Source organism: Neurospora hispaniola (genome assembly GCF_033458365.1).
Source record: "Neurospora hispaniola strain FGSC 10403 chromosome Unknown B0T23scaffold_4, whole genome shotgun sequence".
Lineage (NCBI taxonomy): Eukaryota > Fungi > Ascomycota > Sordariomycetes > Sordariales > Sordariaceae > Neurospora > Neurospora hispaniola.
This window is the reverse complement of record NW_026944409.1, coordinates 537,903-556,352: the sequence shown is the minus strand read 5'-3', so window position 1 is coordinate 556,352 and position 18,450 is coordinate 537,903. Positions and strand designations below refer to the sequence as shown.

The window sequence follows — 18,450 nt, the reverse complement described above, 5'->3', positions numbered from 1 at the left end:
TTATGTATCTGGGTTTGCTTTCTCTCAGAGCGTCAGAGGGTCCTGCGAGAATACCCGTTACGTGGGTATGGTGTGGTTTTCTCGCTCATGCCCGCTCTCCTACAGAAAGTGGAGCACGAAACTACCTGATAGCTCAAAATCCGTGAATGTTTGATAACTCCGTTCCCTACGTGTGTGGTTCATCATTTGATCGATATTCGCTGACCACTACGTTGCAAGCTGAGAGTGGTATTCGGCTGTCAGCTTCAGCCAACAATTCCATCTCCACAAATTGGCAGGTCATGCATGAACAGGCAGAGAGCAGAACCTCACATGGGCAGAGATGTGATTGGTAATTCACGTACCATGGACTTTGGACTTGATGTCATTAGGATCATGATGCTTGTCGGCCCGGAGCTGGATGAGCATGTCTGTCAGCACGGTTCGTGACATCGAGGAGGAGGCGGAGGAGGAGAAGAAGGCAGAAGAGTAGGAAGACGAGATGTGAGACGGCGAGAAAGAGGAGGAATAGGAGGAGAGCATCGACGGGAAGAAGGGCAAGGAGTATGAAGAGCTTGAAGAAAGAATCAGCTATAAAAGCTCTCCCTTCCTCCTGCTCTCGTCCACCCAGATCATCACCAACACAACCATCACATCTTCTCTTACCTTCAAAACAACATCACAACCCAACCCAAACCCCTTACCAACCACCACCATCAAAATGCAGTTTTCCACCGTCCTTCTCTCGGCCATTGCCTTTTTCGCCGGCGCTGAGGCCTGCAAGTGCCTTGCGTTCGGCGGCGGCGTCGACTCGAATGCCTCCCACCAATGCTGCGACCAACAGCACGGCAGCTGGCGCAACGGCAACGATTGCGCCGCCAGCTCCATCTCCGAGCACTTGTCCAACTTCCGTACCTGCTGCAAGAGCAGAGGCTCTCAAACCTCGGACTGCGACTACCCGCACAAGCGCGCGGTTGCTGCCGACACCGATGTTGTGGTCGAAGACGGCATCAAGATTGCCACGGTCGATGGCGTTGCTCTCACCATTGTCGAGAGGGCCAAGCGTGCTATCCCCACCCACTTCTAAGCAAGTGGCGGTGATGGATGTGATATGAAGTGGTGAGTTTTTCCACAAACCAGCGACGGATGGCAGGGATGGCTAACATGAAATACTTCAGCCCCTGACGGTACGCATCGGTGACTTGAACCTCGTCATCAACACCAAAAATGAGGATGGGGCACTTTGTCTTGGGTTCGACGGGGCATAAAATGGGTTTTGGTGGATTGTGAAGCGCTTCTGCAGAAAAGGAGATGATAGTCAGTAGGCTTTCAAGAGCGGGAAAGTTTGGCTCTCATGTGTGGACGCACACTTTGGGCCGCATGTGACTTTGGGTTCCTGGACAGTCTACTCTAGATTAGAATTTCTCCCATAAGAAACCGAGTCTAGTATCGTTGACAGCGAAGGTCTTCCTCCTATTGGCATATTAAGTGACTGTAGGCCTTGAACACGCGTACCGAAGAGATGTTGGAGGTGCCCCTATACCTGGGCAAGATAAGAGACGTAGATGGAAAGTAGCAGCGGGCAGCAGAAGAAGCCAGCTTGAGTGGAAGTGACATGATGGTAGTGATGACCCGTTCATGAAGGCAAACAGGCTGGTGTTGTCGTCAAAGTGCCTTGGGTTGAGCGACGGAGCGAGGGTGGCAGTGAGAAAATGGATCCAAGCAGGATGGAAGCGTGAATAACTTAAGAAGGACAAGGAGAAATCAAGGAGAGCATCCACTTACTATTTCCCACTTCTAGGTCCCGTTAGGTCGCGCTTATTTTGAACCCCAATCATCATTCATCCCACCGTACGCAAGCACCTTCGCAAAGACCCTCATGATGCCTTCAGTGAACCCAATCTTGCCTTGAGCACTTGCCTTGTCGGTTCCGCTATCATGCGTGGAGCCGAAAAGTCGCCGAAGGAGCGAGATACTGACCCGAGGGGATTGATGCCTTGAGGGTGATGGTCTGGATTCCCTTGAGGTAGGAAGTCACATCATGGCAAGGTACAAGATTCTTCTTCTTCCGACACAGAGGCGACAGAGGTAGTGGACTGAGACTCGGGTTGTACTTGCACGAAGATAGCGGCAGGTCAGTCGATGCTCGGTTTACAAAGTATAACGGTGAACCTGCCCTCTTTGCGCAATGCATGACTGGTGAATGGCACGCAAGTACGGAACTTCGAACCTTCAACAGCATTCGCCAGTATCGTAGATGACCATGTAAGCCCGCCTACACCGAACCTACAGCTTGACTTGGATACGGACAGAGTGCGATAGAGTAATCATCATGAAATGAATTGAAGTATTCGTGAGGGATCAATGCTCATCAGAATGTCAAATTATACTGGAGGATCGTGCTGTCTACCGATTCCTCTAAAATCGTCCTAACTCTCGCCTCGAGGCACGGTCACACAGCATACCATCTGGCACCATTCAGGCACACTGGTGGTAATAATCGTTGATAGTCTTGCAGGTCGATCCAGACGGGCAGTTGGTGCAGCCAGACCACCCCGAGCCGCCACACTGAGCGTATTTATCCGCCGTACATCCGGAACCGCCGCCTGAAGAGGGAGGGGTTGTCGGAGTAGAGGGGTTGGTGCCTCCACCAGAGGGCGCAGTGAAGACAGGGAATTGGGAGTCATCGTTTCGCTTGCAGCCGGTGCGGGAGGTGAGCTCGGATGGGCATTGGACCTGCTTGAAGGTGAAGTTGGGGTTGTCGGCGTTCTGGAACCAGTCGAAGCGCCACTGGCAACCGGGCTTGAGCGCGGCAGGGAATGAATCGCACTGGCTGCGGGAGCTGATGCCGCCATATTGAGCGCCGGGAAGACCGCCGAACTGTCGTGTACATCCATCAAACAGGCCGACGCCGCCCCCGGGCATGTTGATATCAAAGTGGTTAGAGCCGAGATCACCGCCGGTACTGGTAGACTGAACGACCAAGGTCTTGCCAGCAACAGGGCCCGAAGTGAAGGTAAGGCTGCAGTAAAAGTTAGCCATCGAGTGATACCCAAGAGTTGAAGAGAGTTGATGAGAAACTCACGCATAACAGGCACAGCACCAAGATGACTCGGTTCCACCACTGAGTTTCGTGGCAGCAAAGCCGTAGGCGAGCTGGTCGTTTACCGCCCATGGCGAGTTGTTGGCACAGGTGTATGCGGAACCGCCATCACATCCAGACTTGACACTGGCGTCGCTCAGGGGGTTGTTGTTTGCGTCGCAAGCGAGGACGGGGCGGTTGACAGGAGCCTTGCCGGACCAGGAGCAAGATGGTTTGCAGCAGTCCCAATATCTGGTGGACTGGCCGGATCCGGAAGCGGCCTGAACGGCGAAGGGAAGAGCGGCCACTAGCCCGGTTTGCAGAATAGTGGAGGAGCGCATGATGTGTATCGTGTCTGAAGTGTAGAAGCCTGTTGTCGGAGTTTGGGTGGAAGACAAAGGGTTCCAGCAGTCTTCTTATACTAGTTGACCCATCCGTCCATGGACTCGGTTCTAATTACCCAGCACGTCTCCAGAACCGGGCACATATCCTGGATATGTGGGCAGCCGGGTGGCTCAAACATTGGCGGTTTCTGGCGCTCGAAATCATGACAAACATTTCCCCAACACGGCAGGTTGGCCACGGAACTGCAAGGAACACGGTGTTGAGCGCAGGTATAGACGTAGAGATGGTTGCGCTGGGTTGTAGCGGTAATCCGAGTTGGTGATTGAGGATGTCTGGTGTACAGCAGATCCCAAGTATCACGGCCGGTAGCAAGGGGCAGATCTGGGCCCCGAAGAACAAGTTCTGAGTGTCCGGGTACAATCGATGATGGCGAGTGGCTGATATCCCGGGACGTGAACCCTCCAAGAAGACAGCAATGCTACCCTAGCCGAGCATCAGTACTCCATTTAAACGCGGAACTGCGGAGCGGGTTCCTTGACGGGGTTTCCCGACGGAGAGGTTACCCCATGAGGCCATGGATTTGCCGCCGCGGATTGATAGCCTTGGCTTGGCGATGCATTGTTCCCATGACGTACGAAGAATGAACCGTTGGTGATGAATCGTCGTGTATTCTTGAAAACCTCAGCCCAGTTCAAGGCAACAGAGCACTACCTCTAGGGGATCCGGGTTGGAGAAAGACTGTGGCAGCCCATTCGGGTTATTGCGTCGAACGAAGTCTTGAATGGACGGATTGTTAAGGGAGATGTTGTCGACTTGGATGTTGGGTGTGGGGGCGCACTTGCCTCTCCACCTCGCTGCAAGAGTCGCAGTGCACTTATTCAACGGTATTTGCAGTTTCAGCCTCCGTAGCTGCCATGCAATGAGATGTTTTGAGGCAAGAACTGGCGATCGGTCAAAGGAAATGAGGTCAAGTTGAGCAACGGCAGGTGGACGCGGACATGACGGAAAGTGTGGCTGGACAAACGGCCGGCTGCTACTACCTTTTCTTGGTACAGAATGTAGTCTTATCGTGATCGTTATCTTGTCGGATTGGCAGCCCACGCAGGAGCATCCTCAGGTCTCAAGCGCAACTTCCGCTGACCGAGTTGCAGATAGGTACCAACTGTGTCTGGACACAATTATCTCATGATGCTGTAGGACAGCTCTTCCATCGCAAGTTCGGTGTAAGATACAGCTTGAGATAGAAGGGAATGCACATACTTTGCTACCAATCAGATTAAACTGTGGAGTTCCCGTTCGTGGAAAGTGACGGAGTGATGATAGCTCTGGCCCCCTACTGTCGAGGCTTATGAGTTTTGCCTGCCACACCGGTAGCCGACAAACAATCGCCCGCTTATCCCATTCAAAAAATAATTTCCCCGCGGACGTCCAAGTTTCGTAAGATCATACAGTGCCCGCGCCGTGTCCTCATTCTCTGGATGTATGGTTCGGATGTTGTTCTCGTCGCTAGACTGGAGTCCCTCTATGAGCAGGTCAAGGATTACGACGCTTCGACATTGCTTCGAGTCTTCGTATCCGCTAAAGCTTTCTCGCCCATCAGAACTCTCCTCGTGACCATCAAATGAGATCGACGAGTGCCTGTGAGAGGATATTGGACACGAGGTTGCGGGTGTGGCGGATGACTGACTGACTGTATTCTCCCAGACTCTTTGTAAATGAGGCGTAGTACGACATTTCTGCATGACAAAGTTGCGGCGGAGCTGGTGACATTTGTGAGATCCCCTCTGTCCGGGCGGTTAGCGGTTTGCAGGAGGATATGCTCATAATGATAGAGAAACGTAAGATGCTTGAGAAATTCAGCTGTACGTAGCCCACGTCACGCTTGACTCTGCCTGGACCAGGACCTGAGAAAATGATCCTGTGGCTCAGAGGTTATGTTCCGGATCCATGGTAATGTGTTTATATGACAACCCTCTGGTCAGATCCTCGAGTCAAGTACCATATCAAGACCCATCTTCCGACGTGGCTCAAAAACTTCCAGACCTTCATGGCAAAGCCTTGGGCTACCAGCACCTTGTAGAGTAAACCGCAAGGACGATGCATGTCTGTAACCAAGGTTTCTAAGTATTTGGAGGTACCATCGCCTCTGATACCATCGGCGTAGTATGGATCGGGTACGGAGAACAAGCATCCCCACGGGCCCACAGGAAGCCTTCAACAACACCAATCCTGATTAGCCGGCCTCTGCCCTTGTTAGCACACGAACGATGGCCGCAAAGAAGACCTATTAGACTCATGTTGGCGCTGCAGCAATGGGAGCTACGGTCCAGATCATGCCCGTGTAGATTTCGCCCTTCAGCGGGCCCTCTAACGGTGTACATCAGTGCATTTGGCCTTTTGGTGTCGCTCAACCTTGGAATCGGTGGATAACATTTTCTCGGCGACGCTCATATTATTCCGCGGTCGCGATGGCTTTCATGGCAGTTGTAATACATGAGATTGGCAGCAAAGGATGGTAGGTTCTGAAGCTTTTGATCGAAGCAAGGCGAGTGCTTTCATTGCATCTACCTGATGAGTTGTTGGGATGGCGTTCTTATATCTCTGTCTCGATGTTGATAAACTCAACGCACGGTCCATTTTGAACGTTTGTTAGCTCGGTACATCAAACAAAGACAGTCCAACCTTTGAAAGGCCGGCGGAAAGCTCAAGAATACGTTGGAAAAAAGAATGAAATAGGGTACAAAGCCTTTCCGAGAGATGCAGGAGTAAGGATGACCGGCAAGAGAGTAGGGAAGAGGTGTTGAAAGGGCTTGAACAACCTCGAATGTATGGAGAAGAAGTGACACCCAAACAAAGTTTCGCCATACTGTAGGCAAATGTAAATGCTGCGCCTGCTGTGAGCTGCCGCCGGCCGGCGTTTCCCCGTACCTTTGCCCTGGGAGCCTGGGCCTTTGACCTCTCTCGTTGCCGGCCGGATTTGGCGGGGACTTGGGTGAATGGACGTTATGGTGCATTAGTAAAGCTGCAATCCAACCAATCATCTTGACGAACTGGCCAGTTAAAGACCCACCTTTTGGCCTCGCCGCCTGGAGCTTGGACTCTGTTCCGTCTGTGCTTTGCCAGCAGCAACCACGTCTGGCCTTGCCTTGTAGCCCAGACCTTGTCTGTCGGTTTGGGATTTTGGAGTGGCACTCTCCCGTCCCTCGCTGGCGTACGGTTCGGCCACTTTCCCCAAACCACCATCACCACCTCCTCAACCAACATCGCGACCTCCTCCGCGCGTGTTGTCCTCTCACCCCGCCACTCCCTGCAGCCGCCGTCGACGTTTCTGTTGCGCTGCATCCGTTCTCGAACGAGTCGGCATCGATCGACTTCATCCGTTCATTTGCATCTCTTTGAAGCGGCAAAGAGTGTGCAACGTCGCGTTCCGACATCGACAAAGGAAAATCCGAAAAAGTGACGAGCTGTAGATGGGCGACTGAGTGATCCTCGGCCATCTACCACCACCGCCGGCTAACCCGAGCCGCGATACCCATTTTGCTTTCCGCACTCGACCGACCGTTATCTTCTTTTTAATCGACTCCGGATACCCCAACAGCAGCCAGACCAGACGCTGTCGTCGCGTTACCGCCTAGTCCAGTGCCTGCCGATTCCCGGTCGGATATTTCATTCACATACCCCGCCACCGACCGCCACCACTCACGGTCCGCCATCTACCATCCATCCATTCACGATTTATCGATTACTTGTTCAGCCAGCCCTCAGCCCGCTCGACAACCACCCTCTCTCCCGTTCACCAAACCACCTGCACCGCTCGCCTTGCTGATTTGCAAGATGGCCGCCTACGCAAAGGACGGCAGCCAGAGCTATGGCGGCTATGGAGACACATACGACAATGATGACAACTACGAGAACCTCTCCACTTTCGACGACGAGGATGACGGTTCCGACCCCAACGCCATCACGCCCGAGGATTCGTGGGAGGTCATCTCCTCCTACTTCGACCTCAAGGGCCTCGTGTCCCAGCAGATCGATTCTTTCAATGAGTTCACAACAGACACAGTGCAATCTCTAATAGACGAGTATGCCGATCTTACCTTGGACCACCCAAGCCCAGGCGACGACGAGGGCAGAGAGATCATTTTGCGCAGATACGACGTTCATTTCGGAGAGATCATCATTTCCAGGCCGACCCTCACCGAAGCCACGGGCGAGACTATCAGTCTTCTCCCGTACGAATGCCGTGACCGCAACCTGACCTACTCGGCTCCCATCTACTGCAAGGTCACCAAGCGCGCCCGTATCGCCGTCAGCGAAAAGAAGCCCCTCAACCAGCTGACCGATGACGAGCACGACCACATGGCCCGCACTGGCGAGCACCCGACTGCTCTGCGCTGGATCGAGGAGGAGAGTGCGCCACCAGAACCACCCAAGGACGACAAGATTAACCCGGAAAACCTCAAGGGATATCTCTTCCTTGGCAAGATCCCTATCATGGTCAAGTCCAAGATTTGCCACCTTTACATGGAGGACGACGAGTCCTTGTTCACCCTCAACGAGTGTCCCTACGACCAGGGTGGCTACTTTATCATCAACGGTAGTGAAAAGGTTTTGATCGCCCAAGAGCGCTCTGCCGCCAACATTGTCCAGGTCTTCAAGAAGCCTCCTGGTGGCAGCGTCTCGTACCAGGCCGAGATCCGCAGTGCTCTCGAGAAGGGTTCCCGTCTTATTTCCTCCCTCCAGATGAGGCTGCACACCAAGGCTGACCAGAACAAGGGTCGCTTGGCCAACACCGTGAGCGTCACCCTGCCCTACGTCAAGGAGGAGGTCTCTCTTGCCATTGTGTTCCGTGCTTTGGGAGTTGTTTCCGATGAGGATATTCTCAACCACATCTGCTACGACCGCCGCGACAGTCAAATGCTCGAAGCCCTTCGTCCCTGCATCGAGGAGGCCTTCTGCATCCAGGATCGTGAGGTCGCCTTGGATTACATTGGCAAGCGTGGTAACGGCAGCACCGGAATAAACCGTAACGGCCGTATCAAGGCTGCTAAGGAGATGCTTCAGAAGGAGCTGTTACCCCATATTTCTCAGGCTGAAGGTTGCGAAACCAGAAAGGCCTTCTTCCTTGGCTACATGGTCCACAAGCTGCTCCAGTGTGTCCTTGGCCGCAGAGATACCGATGATCGTGATCACTTTGGTAAGAAGCGCCTTGACTTGGCTGGTCCTCTGCTGGCCAAGCTTTTCCGTGGCATCGTGAGACGCCTCACTCAGGATCTCATGGGCTACATGAAGCGCTGCGTTGATACCAACAAGCACTTCTCCCTGGCCCTGGGTATCAAGGCCTCCACTCTTACCAACGGTCTCAAGTACTCGCTTGCCACTGGTAACTGGGGTGACCAGAAGAAGGCCATGTCCTCGACTGCTGGTGTGTCCCAGGTCTTGAACAGATACACATTCTCCTCGACCCTGTCGCATTTGCGTCGTACAAACACGCCCATTGGTCGTGACGGTAAGCTCGCCAAGCCTCGTCAGCTGCACAACACACATTGGGGCTTGGTCTGCCCAGCAGAAACGCCAGAAGGCCAGGCTTGCGGTTTGGTCAAGAACTTGTCTCTGATGTGCTTCGTCTCGGTGGGTACGCTGGCCGATCCCATCATCGAGTTCATGATTGCCCGAAACATGGAAGTGTTGGAGGAGTACGAGCCTTTGCGGTATCCCAACGCCACCAAGGTGTTCGTCAACGGTACCTGGGTTGGTGTCCATCAAGATCCCAAGCATCTCGTCACTCTTGTCCAGAACCTCAGACGCAAGAACATCATTTCGTTCGAGGTTTCGCTGGTTCGCGACATTCGTGACAGAGAGTTCAAGATTTTCTCGGATGCCGGTAGAGTCATGAGGCCGTTGTTTGTTGTCGAGCAAGAAGACAACAGCGAATCCGGTGTCGAAAAGGGTCAGCTCATCCTTACCAAGGAGCATATCAGGCGCCTTGAGCAGGATAAGGAGCTTGGCAAATACCATGAGGACTACTTTGGCTGGCAAGGCCTGCTCGAGTCTGGTGCTATCGAATACCTTGACGCCGAGGAGGAAGAGACAGCCATGATCTGCATGACGCCAGAAGATCTGGACACTTACCGTCAGCACAAGTTCAAGGGTCGCGAGTTTGAGGACGACGCTGCCAACCGTGGCAATAGCCGTATCAAGACAAAATTCAACCCGACAACACACATGTACACGCACTGCGAGATTCACCCCAGTATGCTTCTCGGTATCTGCGCCAGTATCATTCCTTTCCCCGATCACAACCAGTCGCCCAGAAACACTTACCAGTCTGCCATGGGTAAGCAAGCTATGGGTTTCTTCCTTACCAACTACTCCCGACGTATGGATACCATGGCCAACATTCTTTACTACCCTCAAAAACCTTTGGCGACCACCCGCTCTATGGAATATCTCAAGTTCCGTGAGCTTCCTGCCGGTCAGAACGCCATCGTTGCCATCGCTTGTTACTCTGGTTACAACCAGGAAGATTCCGTCATTATGAACCAGAGCAGTATCGATCGTGGTATCTTCCGCAGTCTTTTCTTCCGTTCCTACACGGATTGCGAGAAGCGTGTCGGCATCAACATCGTGGAGCAGTTTGAGAAGCCAGATCGGAGTAACACTCTGCGGCCCAAGCACGGCACGTACGACAAGCTCGAAAATGATGGTATCATTGCTCCTGGCATAAGAGTCACCGGTGATGATATCATCATCGGCAAGACATCTCCCATCAACCCCGATAACCAAGAACTTGGCCAGCGCACGGCTCAGCATGTCAAGCGTGATGCGTCCACGCCGCTGCGCAGCACGGAGAGTGGTATCGTCGATTCAGTGGCCTTTACAACCAACCAGGATGGTTTGCGCTACGTAAAGGTGAGGGTTCGTACGACAAAGATTCCCCAGATTGGTGATAAGTTCGCGTCTCGTCACGGTCAAAAGGGTACCATTGGTGTCACTTACCGTCAAGAGGACATGCCGTTTACCGCCGAGGGTATCACGCCTGATATTATCATCAACCCTCATGCCATTCCTTCTCGTATGACAATTGCCCATTTGATCGAGTGTCTGCTGTCCAAGGTTGGTGCGCTCAAGGGCATGGAGGGTGATGCCACCCCCTTCACGGATGTTACCGTCGATTCCGTCTCCAACCTCCTCCGCGAGCACGGCTACCAGTCCCGTGGCTTTGAGATCATGTACCACGGCCATACCGGCAAGAAGCTTCGCGCCCAGGTGTTCTTCGGTCCTACCTACTACCAGCGTTTGAGGCATATGGTGGACGACAAGATCCACGCTCGTGCTCGTGGTCCGGTGCAGATCATGACTCGTCAGCCCGTCGAAGGTCGTGCCAGAGACGGTGGTCTCCGTTTCGGTGAAATGGAACGTGACTGTATGATTGCTCACGGTGCCGCTGCATTCTTGAAGGAGAGATTGTTCGAGGTCTCGGATGCTTTCAGAGTGCACATTTGCGAGATTTGCGGTCTCATGACTCCCATTGCGTATGTTCTTCCTCTTTTCTTTTGATGGACCCATATGATGCTAACAACTTGTCTGCAGAAACCTCACCAAGCAATCGTTCGAATGCCGTCCTTGCAAGAACAAGACCAAGATCGCCCAGGTCCACATGCCCTATGCGGCCAAGCTTCTGTTCCAGGAGCTCATGTCGATGAACATTGCCTCGCGCTTGTTCACGAGCAGGTCCGGCATCTCGGTTCGTTAAGGGTAGTTGTGGGTTCCCGGGGGGGTTGGTTGGTGCGGAAAGGCTCGGTTATAATATCACGGTTTTTTCTTATCATGGTCCTTGTACATGGCATGGCATTTATAGGCACTGGCAAAAAAAGAAGCGGTTCTTTCTCTACATGCTGGGGCTCGTAGATGTGCTGTGTGGGATCCAAAGGAGACGGAAGGAATGAGGAAAGAAGAAAGACGACAAAGAGAGACACAAAAAGTTGCATAGAAATGGTCGTTCTGGCGTTTGATTATTGAAGATTGCAATTTGCAAGCGAGTTTCGCAAAGTATTCAGGCTGTCTCTGTGCGCATTTGCGAGGGGAGGGGGGAGTGGTTCAGTTTTCACGCGCAAAGTTACTACTTAGTATACACTTATCAAATTATCACTATTATGGTGTGCCCGGAAACTTGACGTTGGAGGCACATACACATTAAGTAACCTCGAAACAATTCCTTATGGATGTGCAATACAATAATAAATACAAGACGCCAATCTGCTTTCGAGCAGAGATGTAATGATACAAGTGTTATACAGTTTATGACCGCTGTCCCTCAAGGTGTCGAGCCGCAGACTTCCGCCTGAAGGAAGCCGCCGAGCTCAGCCCCATAAACAGACAAGACCGACATATTGAGCACGTCGGTCTACCAGACAGAGCCAGGAGGATAACCGCACCATCTGGCTATCCGTACGCTGACAAGCGTACCCCTTGGTCTTCGGAAAGGGTACCGCTCGCTAGCTAGAAAGGAGAAGCGGCGTTTCTGCTCGTCTTCTTGACTCTCTAGAGGTAGCCCAGCTGTACCTCACTGTCCTCACTTTAGGTCCGCTTTGTCGGAACCTCCCCCCTCGCTAGCTTGTAGTCAACGAGCGGACCATCGTTGTAGCTCCCTTCTCTTTCTCTTGCTTTTTTCTCACTTTCTCCTTTCCCTCTCAGCAACCACCCCTCCTCATTTTTCTCCCGTCCCTGTCCCTGTCCCAATGGTCCCTCCAACAGGTATACTAGCCGCCGCAGCACTCGGCTTCGGCAGTCCTTCTGCTAGTGCACTACTGGGTTTCGCAGGTACCGGGTCCATCTGATCTGTCACATCGCGAACAGTCTGGAGTTTCTTGTACTCGTTCTCGAGCTCGCGCTGCATTTCGAAATCGAGCTGGCGCTCACGCTTGATTCGTTGTTGTTCCATGTCGCGGATCACGCCGGCGTGCATTGCCTGTTTATGTCATTGTCAGTGTTGTTCAGGACGGTATTGGACTGGGGGGGCGGGGGGGGGGGGGGGAAACGTTGATGGAAGGGGGGAGAAAGGAGAAAGGAAAAAGAAAAATGAAGCAAAAACGAACCTCCTTCTCGGCTTGTTGCTGCCAATGCACCAGGGCGACGGTGCCGAGCGCAAAGGCGGAGGTGCCGAGGAGGGTGAGCTTGGAGGCGCGGGACATGGTTGCTTTTCTTTTTCTTTTTTTTTCTCGAGAAGTAAAGGACAGCTGAAAGAAAGAAAGAAACCCGTGACGAAAAAGAGAAAGCTGTAAACTACACCGGCGCAATGGAAGCTACCTCTATGATCAAGATCAGACGAGGAACGGCACCGACGGGATGACGGAGACGAACGGGCGGGCAACTATTCTGCCGCTGTTCACCGACTGAATTTGGCGGAGAGCTGTCACAGCTGCCGCTGCCCTGCCCGCGAAGAGGCGGCGGCAGGCAATGGAAGGTGACATCAGAGCCCAGCTGTTCACGCTGCCTCTGCTGCCAACTGCACCTTAAAAGTGCCCGTCCCGCTACAACGGACAGCGGCTGCGGGCGGCCACTGTAGCGCTGTGCAGGCGCGCCTAGCGGGGGAGGTACCGGGCTACGACGCCCGCCCGCCCACGCCAACCCACTTGACGACCTCAGGTCGACCATCGCATCGCATCGAATCATCGACCGGCCGCATCAACATCACGATATCACGAACAACAAGCCCAACCATCTATACCTATATCCGACTCGCTACGACCGATACTATCTCCACCTCCTAATCGCCATTGTTCCAGCCTCGAAACTCCGAAGCGACTAGTACCGCTACCTGTACCTCCTCCAACTACCACCTCTATCTACCTCTACAGCTATCACCATGGTTCGTTTCCAGCTAGCATAGCATCGTCGTCCGCACACACGACGCCAACAAAAGAAAGAACAACGAAAAGCTAACGGAGTGGGTGATTGAAAATAGTCGGCCCAAAAGTCAGCGGGTATCCAGCTCCTTCTCGATGTACGTCCCGTGTCGTCCCCGTCCCCATCTTCACCAACACCAACACCCACACCTCTTCCCTACGATTCGACCCCCGCACTCCTTGCCACGGACGGATGATCCATTGATCTAGCTTCCTTCTTGGGGACTGGACTTTGCAAAGCCAACCTACCTAGCTAGAGCTTCAGTTGGCCATGAAAAGATGGATGTGTTGGAGGAGGGGGAGGGGGGTGTTCAATGCTGCTGTGGGATATGACATGACATGACATGACATGACATGACAGACTGGCTGACACTGCTGGGTGTTTACTCTACAGGCTGAGAGGGAAGCTACCAAGATTGTTCAGAAGGGTATGTCTTCTTTCCCCATTGCATTGCATTTGTGGATGATCCGCCGGAAACATACGTTTTGATATGATAGTTGCTAACGTTTGGTTTTTCGGTTCGGGGGTATAGCTAGAGAGTGTACGTATTGCATCCTGACCATCAACCTCACCCGATACTGATACCCAAGATTATTCGACGTTCCTGCACCCGCGACGTGAATAAGGTCCTGTCGATGGTACAAGTTACAACAAGAGGCCGGAAACACGAAACAGCAGACCGACGCTTAAACTACCGTCAATCATGACCTAGACCGGCAAGGTAGTAGGCTAACAAAACAAAATGAACAGACCGCACAAAGCGCGTCCGCGAAGCGCGCGACGAAGCCAAGAAGGAAATAGAAGCGTACAAGGCGCAAAAGGAAGCCGAGTTCAAGAAGTTTGAGGCCGAGGTATGTTTCCTCCCTTTTGTCTCTTCTTCCGCTTATCCTCTTTTTATCCCCCCCCCCCTCCCCTTCCCCATCTCTTTCTCATTTTCTTTCCCTTTTTTTATTCCACATCTACAAACCAACAACACGAATCAACGAATGCAAGGAAAACGTACATACTAAACAAACATTATCTATACAATATAGCACACACAAGGAAACCAAGCCGCCCAAGAGGAAGCCAACCGCGAAGCCGAGGCGCGGATTCGCGAGATCAAGGAGGCCGGCAACAAGAACCGCGAGCAGGTGATTAAGGATTTGTTGCATGCCGTGTTTACTCCTTCTCCTGAGGCCATGGCTGCTCACTAAGGGCAGTAACTGTACCTGGTTGGACAAACAGAAATGGAAGGTGATGGGGCGACGATGGGGGTGATGATGTTGGATTGGCCTGGGCTGGCCCGTTATGGTAAACGACGAAAGGGGAGGCCGCGCCGTTTTTCTGTCATGAAGGCATGTTAGGTTGTTAGACGGAGATTATGAAGTTAAGTTTGTGACTTGGTATTATTATCCTACGGTTGTGGTTACGTGGTCTGCGTTTAAGGGTTCTAAATGAACCAGGCCATGCCTTGATAGTAGACCAAGGGAATCGCCAAAATTCATACCTTCCAATACCGAAGAGTCAAGATTCGTAAAGCCAAAAACAGTGCAACTAGGTAGTGTGAAAGAGCCTAGCCTAGCTCAATGGTATCTTTATGGCTACTTGGTCATTACTTACCCACTGCACTTCACCGATCTGTTTTGGTTAAGCCAACCTATTCAACATTACCCCCCTTCTACACCCCCCCATCCCCCTTTTTCAGACACAAACTACTCCAAAAACTCCAACAGCGCCTTCAACATCTCCCCCGTATCCCTCCCTTCCTCCGTCTCCCCATCCACCCCCGCCATCTGCTCCCTCAACGTCCTCGCCAGCGTCCCAAAGTCCTCATCCCGATCCTTCAACAATTCCCTGATCTTTGCCCGACATCCCGTATCTTCAGCAATCAACCATGCCAAGATCACGTCAATCGTCTGTAGACAGAAAAGCCCGGCGTCCAATCTGCGAGAAAAGGCCTCATCCTCGTCCAAGTTTTCTTCTGCCTTGATGGCTTCGTCTACGTGGCTGACGCGCGCGGCGTACTCGCGACGAAGTCGAATGAGCTTGGATGTCTTGGCGTAGTTCTTTTCAACGAATTTGGCTAGGAGGCGGATCCGTTCTGCGCCGGTTGTTGAGTCGTCTGCTGTGGCTGTGGCTGTGGCTGTGGCTGCAGGTAGATGGCGGAGCATGGAAGCAAAGATACCCAAGAGGTGTTCGATGTCTTGTTTTGATAGTGTTGTTGTCTTGGATTTGTTCTTCTTCTTGTTGTCTTTGTCTGACGACTTGTCTCCGGACATGAAGAGGGTGAAGAGGGTCTTGAGACCGCCGGCTTCGACGATCTTGAGAGAGACTTCGGAAGAAAAAGAGGCCGCGTGGTCGAGAAGTCGTAGGCAGGCGGGCTTGGAAAGCTTTCCTTTGATGTCGGCGGAGGAGAGGATGAGCAGGCAGAGTTCGACGCCTTCGGCTTCGACGAACTTGGCTTTGCCGAGGGGGTCGTCGACTAGGCAGGTTAAGCACTCAAAGAGGTTTTCCATGTATTCTTCCTCGAAGGAGCCGCGCTCGGGGTCGCGGCGGCGGTAGGGGGCGATGAGCGTCAGGAGGGTGTCGACGGCGTTTAGCTCGTCGGAGGCCAAGCGGCGACGGTTGGCGGGGGAGGATTGGACCATGATGGCGAGGATTTCGGCGGCGTATTGCTTGTTTTGTGAGACAATTGGGGATTCGGACTTTTTGGCGCGGGAGAGCAGCCATTCGAGGAGTTCGGTGTGTTTGCCGATTTGGTCGGCGGTTTCGCGGCGGGAGCAGAGGTTTTCGATGATGGAGAGGGCATGGTAGACGCCCGTGCGGTCGGCTTCTTGTTGTTCGTCTAGGCGGGAGAAGTTGCTAACTAGGAGACCGAGCAGATCGGCTTCGAGAAGGGCGTCGGTTAGAGAGGAGAACTGCTCGTCGGAGGCAGCGACGTCTTCGTCCGTTAGCTCGTTGATAATTTCGACGGCGTCAATGGCAATGTCGGTGTTCTCGTGGGCGAGGAGGGAGACAAGGCTGGAAACGCAGCCGAGACGGGCAAAGTCGGCGTAAAGTTCTGGGTGCTCGGAGAGGATGGAGAGAGCCTTGATGGAGGCGTCGAGGTCGGCTTCCGAGTCGATGAATTTCGAGGGATCGTCTTCGTGGCGGGCGCGGAGCTCCGCGTTGCGCGTGATGCGCTTCTCGAAGTTGAGTGCGGTTTTCTTTAGCCAGGAAAGGTCAATCTTGTCTGTTGTCAAGAGGTCGTCGGCTGGGGCGGCGGTGTTGCTGTCCATGAAATCGAGAATCTCCTTCTCCTGGGCGGTTATGCCACCGCCGAAGAATCGACCTTCTTCATCGTCGCCGTCATCTTCGACTGGTGGTGCTGAGGGACCGTAGTCGCCATCATCTTCTCCATCTTCAGGAGGTGGTGCTGGACCCGCTTCTATGTCGTCTCCGTCCTCTACCTGCGCGTGTCGGCTGCCGTTGGAAGATAATTTGGCGGACTTGTAGATTTCGTTCGGATCGCGAATGGGATCCAGCTTGCGTTTGCTGGGAACTCCCGCTTTCTGGAGGGAATTTTCATTAGGACTTGTCAGTGATAGAGGACTCAAAAGAGATTACGTACCTGAAACAGCTCGTCGACATTCATCTTGATGGCCAATGGTCTGGTGTTTGTGTTGAACAGTCCAACAAATAAACACGGTGATGATGATGTAGTTACCTCTAGTTGGAGATGCGGTTGCTGTGCTCGCGGCTGGCAACGCGGTCACTGCAGTGTCCTTTTCGTTTCTGTGATTGGATAGACGGTGACGGCTGGTCCCACCTTTTCAGTTGCTCCATCGCGGGCGGCTGTTTCAGGCTTTCAGCGGATTTAGCCCTGTTTGACAGTGGGTCTCGCCTTGCCAACGAGCTGCCACAGTGAGGGTGATCGCCAACGGTTACGCACTGGGTGGCGCAGTGAGACAGCTCCCGGCCTCATCAGTCATCATCACAAGGGAACGTGAAACTACAAGTGTCTTGCTGATAGAGGACCACTCTGCTTATAACCTGCTGTATCCTCTGCACATCCAGTCATCAGGTTCTCAAGCTTGGTTCCGACCGCCAAACACCATCCAACCAGCCACTGGCCCCACTCACTTGGACCCTTTGTTTACTTTCCCCCTGAATCGCGGTTGAAGCCATCACCAAGTCGGTCACAACGTCAACATGCCACCAACACTCATCCTTGTCCGCCACGCTGAGGCCCTCCACAACGTCGATAATAAGTCTCACTTGTGCCACTCTTGTCTTTCAAGTTCCCACCTGCTAACTCTTACCACGAGACTATTCCATCCACGATCCCTGTCTCTCGGAGCTCGGCAGGACACAATGCGGCTCCCTCCGCGAGCACTTTTTCAAGACTGAGGTGCCCAATAAGTACCAAGTCAGCCTTATCATTGTTTCCCCCATGCGCCGAACCATCGAAACGGCCCTTCTTTCCTTCGGCAACTACGCCAAGGAGCACAACATCCCCATCATCGCCAACGCTGGCTGGCAAGAGAACAGCGACAAGCCCTGCGACACGGGTTCATCCATCGAGGACCTTTCCAAAGAGTTCCCAGAGGTAGATTTCTCAAGAGTCGACCAAGTCTGGCCGGAAAAGAACCGCAATTCGGAAAAGGCCAAGAAGTACTGGTACACCAAGGAGTCGATCATGCAAAGAGGAGAGGACGTGTTGAAGGAGATTGAGGCCAAGGTGTGGCCTGAGATGGAGGACGGCAAGGCTGTTGTCGCTGTCAGTCATTCGGGGTTCCTGAGGGCGGGAGTGACGGGGTGGTGGTTCAACAATGCCGATTATCGCATCTTTGAGTTTGAGGAGAGGGAGGTCAAGGAGGGCAGGCCGACGTTGAAGCAGATCACGGGCGTGAAAGGCGGTATGGGGGAGAGTTTCGAGACACCGGCAGGTCTTGGCGGGGATTTGCCCGAGGCTGCGGTTGGAGGGTTGAGTGTTGGGTTGCCGTAAGGGTGGAAGGGGCTAAGGTGCGAGTGGGAAGGGACGATGAAAGAATAGGTGATTTCAAGTTTGAATGCAGTTCTTTCCATTGTGCAATGCCTGCCGCCGGTCTTGGCAGCACACAGCTTTGGGTGACTTGGCTTCCACTTTTCAATAATTCCTCCTGTCCTCTCAT

General features: G+C 53.1%; 7 protein-coding genes across 7 annotated transcripts; 4 read left to right on the top strand and 3 right to left on the bottom strand.

Moving 5' to 3' along the window:
- Positions 1–700: 700 nt before the first annotated feature.
- Positions 701–1,066, top strand: B0T23DRAFT_395558 (uncharacterized protein; the record flags this gene model as incomplete). The annotated part of the gene is made up of 1 exon (XM_062838194.1): positions 701–1,066. The coding sequence occupies one exon, from the start codon at positions 701–703 to the stop codon at positions 1,064–1,066; it is 366 nt and encodes a 121-aa protein (XP_062692598.1).
- Positions 1,067–2,339: 1,273 nt separating this feature from the next.
- B0T23DRAFT_134643 (RlpA-like double-psi beta-barrel-protein domain-containing protein-containing protein) lies at positions 2,340–3,785 on the bottom strand. The gene is made up of 2 exons (XM_062832251.1): positions 3,065–3,785; positions 2,340–3,001 (listed from the first exon to the last, which is right to left on the bottom strand). The coding sequence occupies exons 1-2, from the start codon at positions 3,400–3,402 to the stop codon at positions 2,458–2,460; spliced, it is 882 nt and encodes a 293-aa protein (XP_062692597.1). The 5' UTR covers positions 3,403–3,785; the 3' UTR covers positions 2,340–2,457.
- Positions 3,786–7,053: 3,268 nt separating this feature from the next.
- Positions 7,054–11,600, top strand: B0T23DRAFT_134605 (DNA-directed RNA polymerase II subunit RPB2). The gene is made up of 2 exons (XM_062832250.1): positions 7,054–10,941; positions 11,000–11,600. The coding sequence occupies exons 1-2, from the start codon at positions 7,241–7,243 to the stop codon at positions 11,160–11,162; spliced, it is 3,864 nt and encodes a 1,287-aa protein (XP_062692596.1). The 5' UTR covers positions 7,054–7,240; the 3' UTR covers positions 11,163–11,600.
- A 516-nt stretch (positions 11,601–12,116) lies between these two features.
- B0T23DRAFT_428439 (uncharacterized protein) lies at positions 12,117–12,600 on the bottom strand (the record flags this gene model as incomplete). The annotated part of the gene is made up of 2 exons (XM_062840135.1): positions 12,117–12,377; positions 12,505–12,600. The coding sequence occupies 2 exons, from the start codon at positions 12,598–12,600 to the stop codon at positions 12,117–12,119; spliced, it is 357 nt and encodes a 118-aa protein (XP_062692595.1).
- A 324-nt stretch (positions 12,601–12,924) lies between these two features.
- B0T23DRAFT_379042 (vacuolar ATP synthase subunit G) lies at positions 12,925–14,966 on the top strand. Its single transcript, XM_062837125.1, has 6 exons — positions 12,925–13,277; positions 13,374–13,412; positions 13,709–13,742; positions 13,848–13,856; positions 14,066–14,166; positions 14,350–14,966. Exons 1-6 carry the CDS (start codon positions 13,275–13,277, stop codon positions 14,509–14,511), a joined length of 348 nt encoding a protein of 115 aa, XP_062692594.1. The 5' UTR covers positions 12,925–13,274; the 3' UTR covers positions 14,512–14,966.
- An 18-nt stretch (positions 14,967–14,984) lies between these two features.
- On the bottom strand, positions 14,985–17,039 carry B0T23DRAFT_337346 (Catenin-beta-like protein). The gene is made up of 2 exons (XM_062835824.1): positions 16,908–17,039; positions 14,985–16,848 (listed from the first exon to the last, which is right to left on the bottom strand). The coding sequence occupies exons 1-2, from the start codon at positions 16,929–16,931 to the stop codon at positions 15,010–15,012; spliced, it is 1,863 nt and encodes a 620-aa protein (XP_062692593.1). The 5' UTR covers positions 16,932–17,039; the 3' UTR covers positions 14,985–15,009.
- A 449-nt stretch (positions 17,040–17,488) lies between these two features.
- On the top strand, positions 17,489–18,284 carry B0T23DRAFT_428436 (histidine phosphatase superfamily; the record flags this gene model as incomplete). The annotated part of the gene is made up of 2 exons (XM_062840134.1): positions 17,489–17,556; positions 17,645–18,284. 2 exons carry the CDS (start codon positions 17,489–17,491, stop codon positions 18,282–18,284), a joined length of 708 nt encoding a protein of 235 aa, XP_062692592.1.
- Between the last annotated feature and the right edge of the window lie 166 nt (positions 18,285–18,450).

Excerpts from the sequence above, each read along its gene's own strand:
- B0T23DRAFT_134643 (XM_062832251.1), bottom strand. The coding sequence starts at position 3,402 with ATGCGCTCCTCCACTATTCTGCAAACCGGGCTAGTGGCCGCTCTTCCC. Across the intron at positions 3,002-3,064 it reads TGGTGCTGTGCCTGTTATGC|CCTTACCTTCACTTCGGGCC; the intron begins GTGAGTTTCTCA and ends CTTTTACTGCAG.
- B0T23DRAFT_134605 (XM_062832250.1), top strand. The coding sequence starts at position 7,241 with ATGGCCGCCTACGCAAAGGACGGCAGCCAGAGCTATGGCGGCTATGGA. Across the intron at positions 10,942-10,999 it reads GGTCTCATGACTCCCATTGC|AAACCTCACCAAGCAATCGT; the intron begins GTATGTTCTTCC and ends ACTTGTCTGCAG.
- B0T23DRAFT_379042 (XM_062837125.1), top strand. Across the intron at positions 13,413-13,708 it reads GTATCCAGCTCCTTCTCGAT|GCTGAGAGGGAAGCTACCAA; the intron begins GTACGTCCCGTG and ends TTTACTCTACAG. Across the intron at positions 14,167-14,349 it reads TCAAGAAGTTTGAGGCCGAG|CACACACAAGGAAACCAAGC; the intron begins GTATGTTTCCTC and ends TATACAATATAG.
- B0T23DRAFT_337346 (XM_062835824.1), bottom strand. The coding sequence starts at position 16,931 with ATGAATGTCGACGAGCTGTTTCAG. Across the intron at positions 16,849-16,907 it reads ATGTCGACGAGCTGTTTCAG|AAAGCGGGAGTTCCCAGCAA; the intron begins GTACGTAATCTC and ends AATTCCCTCCAG.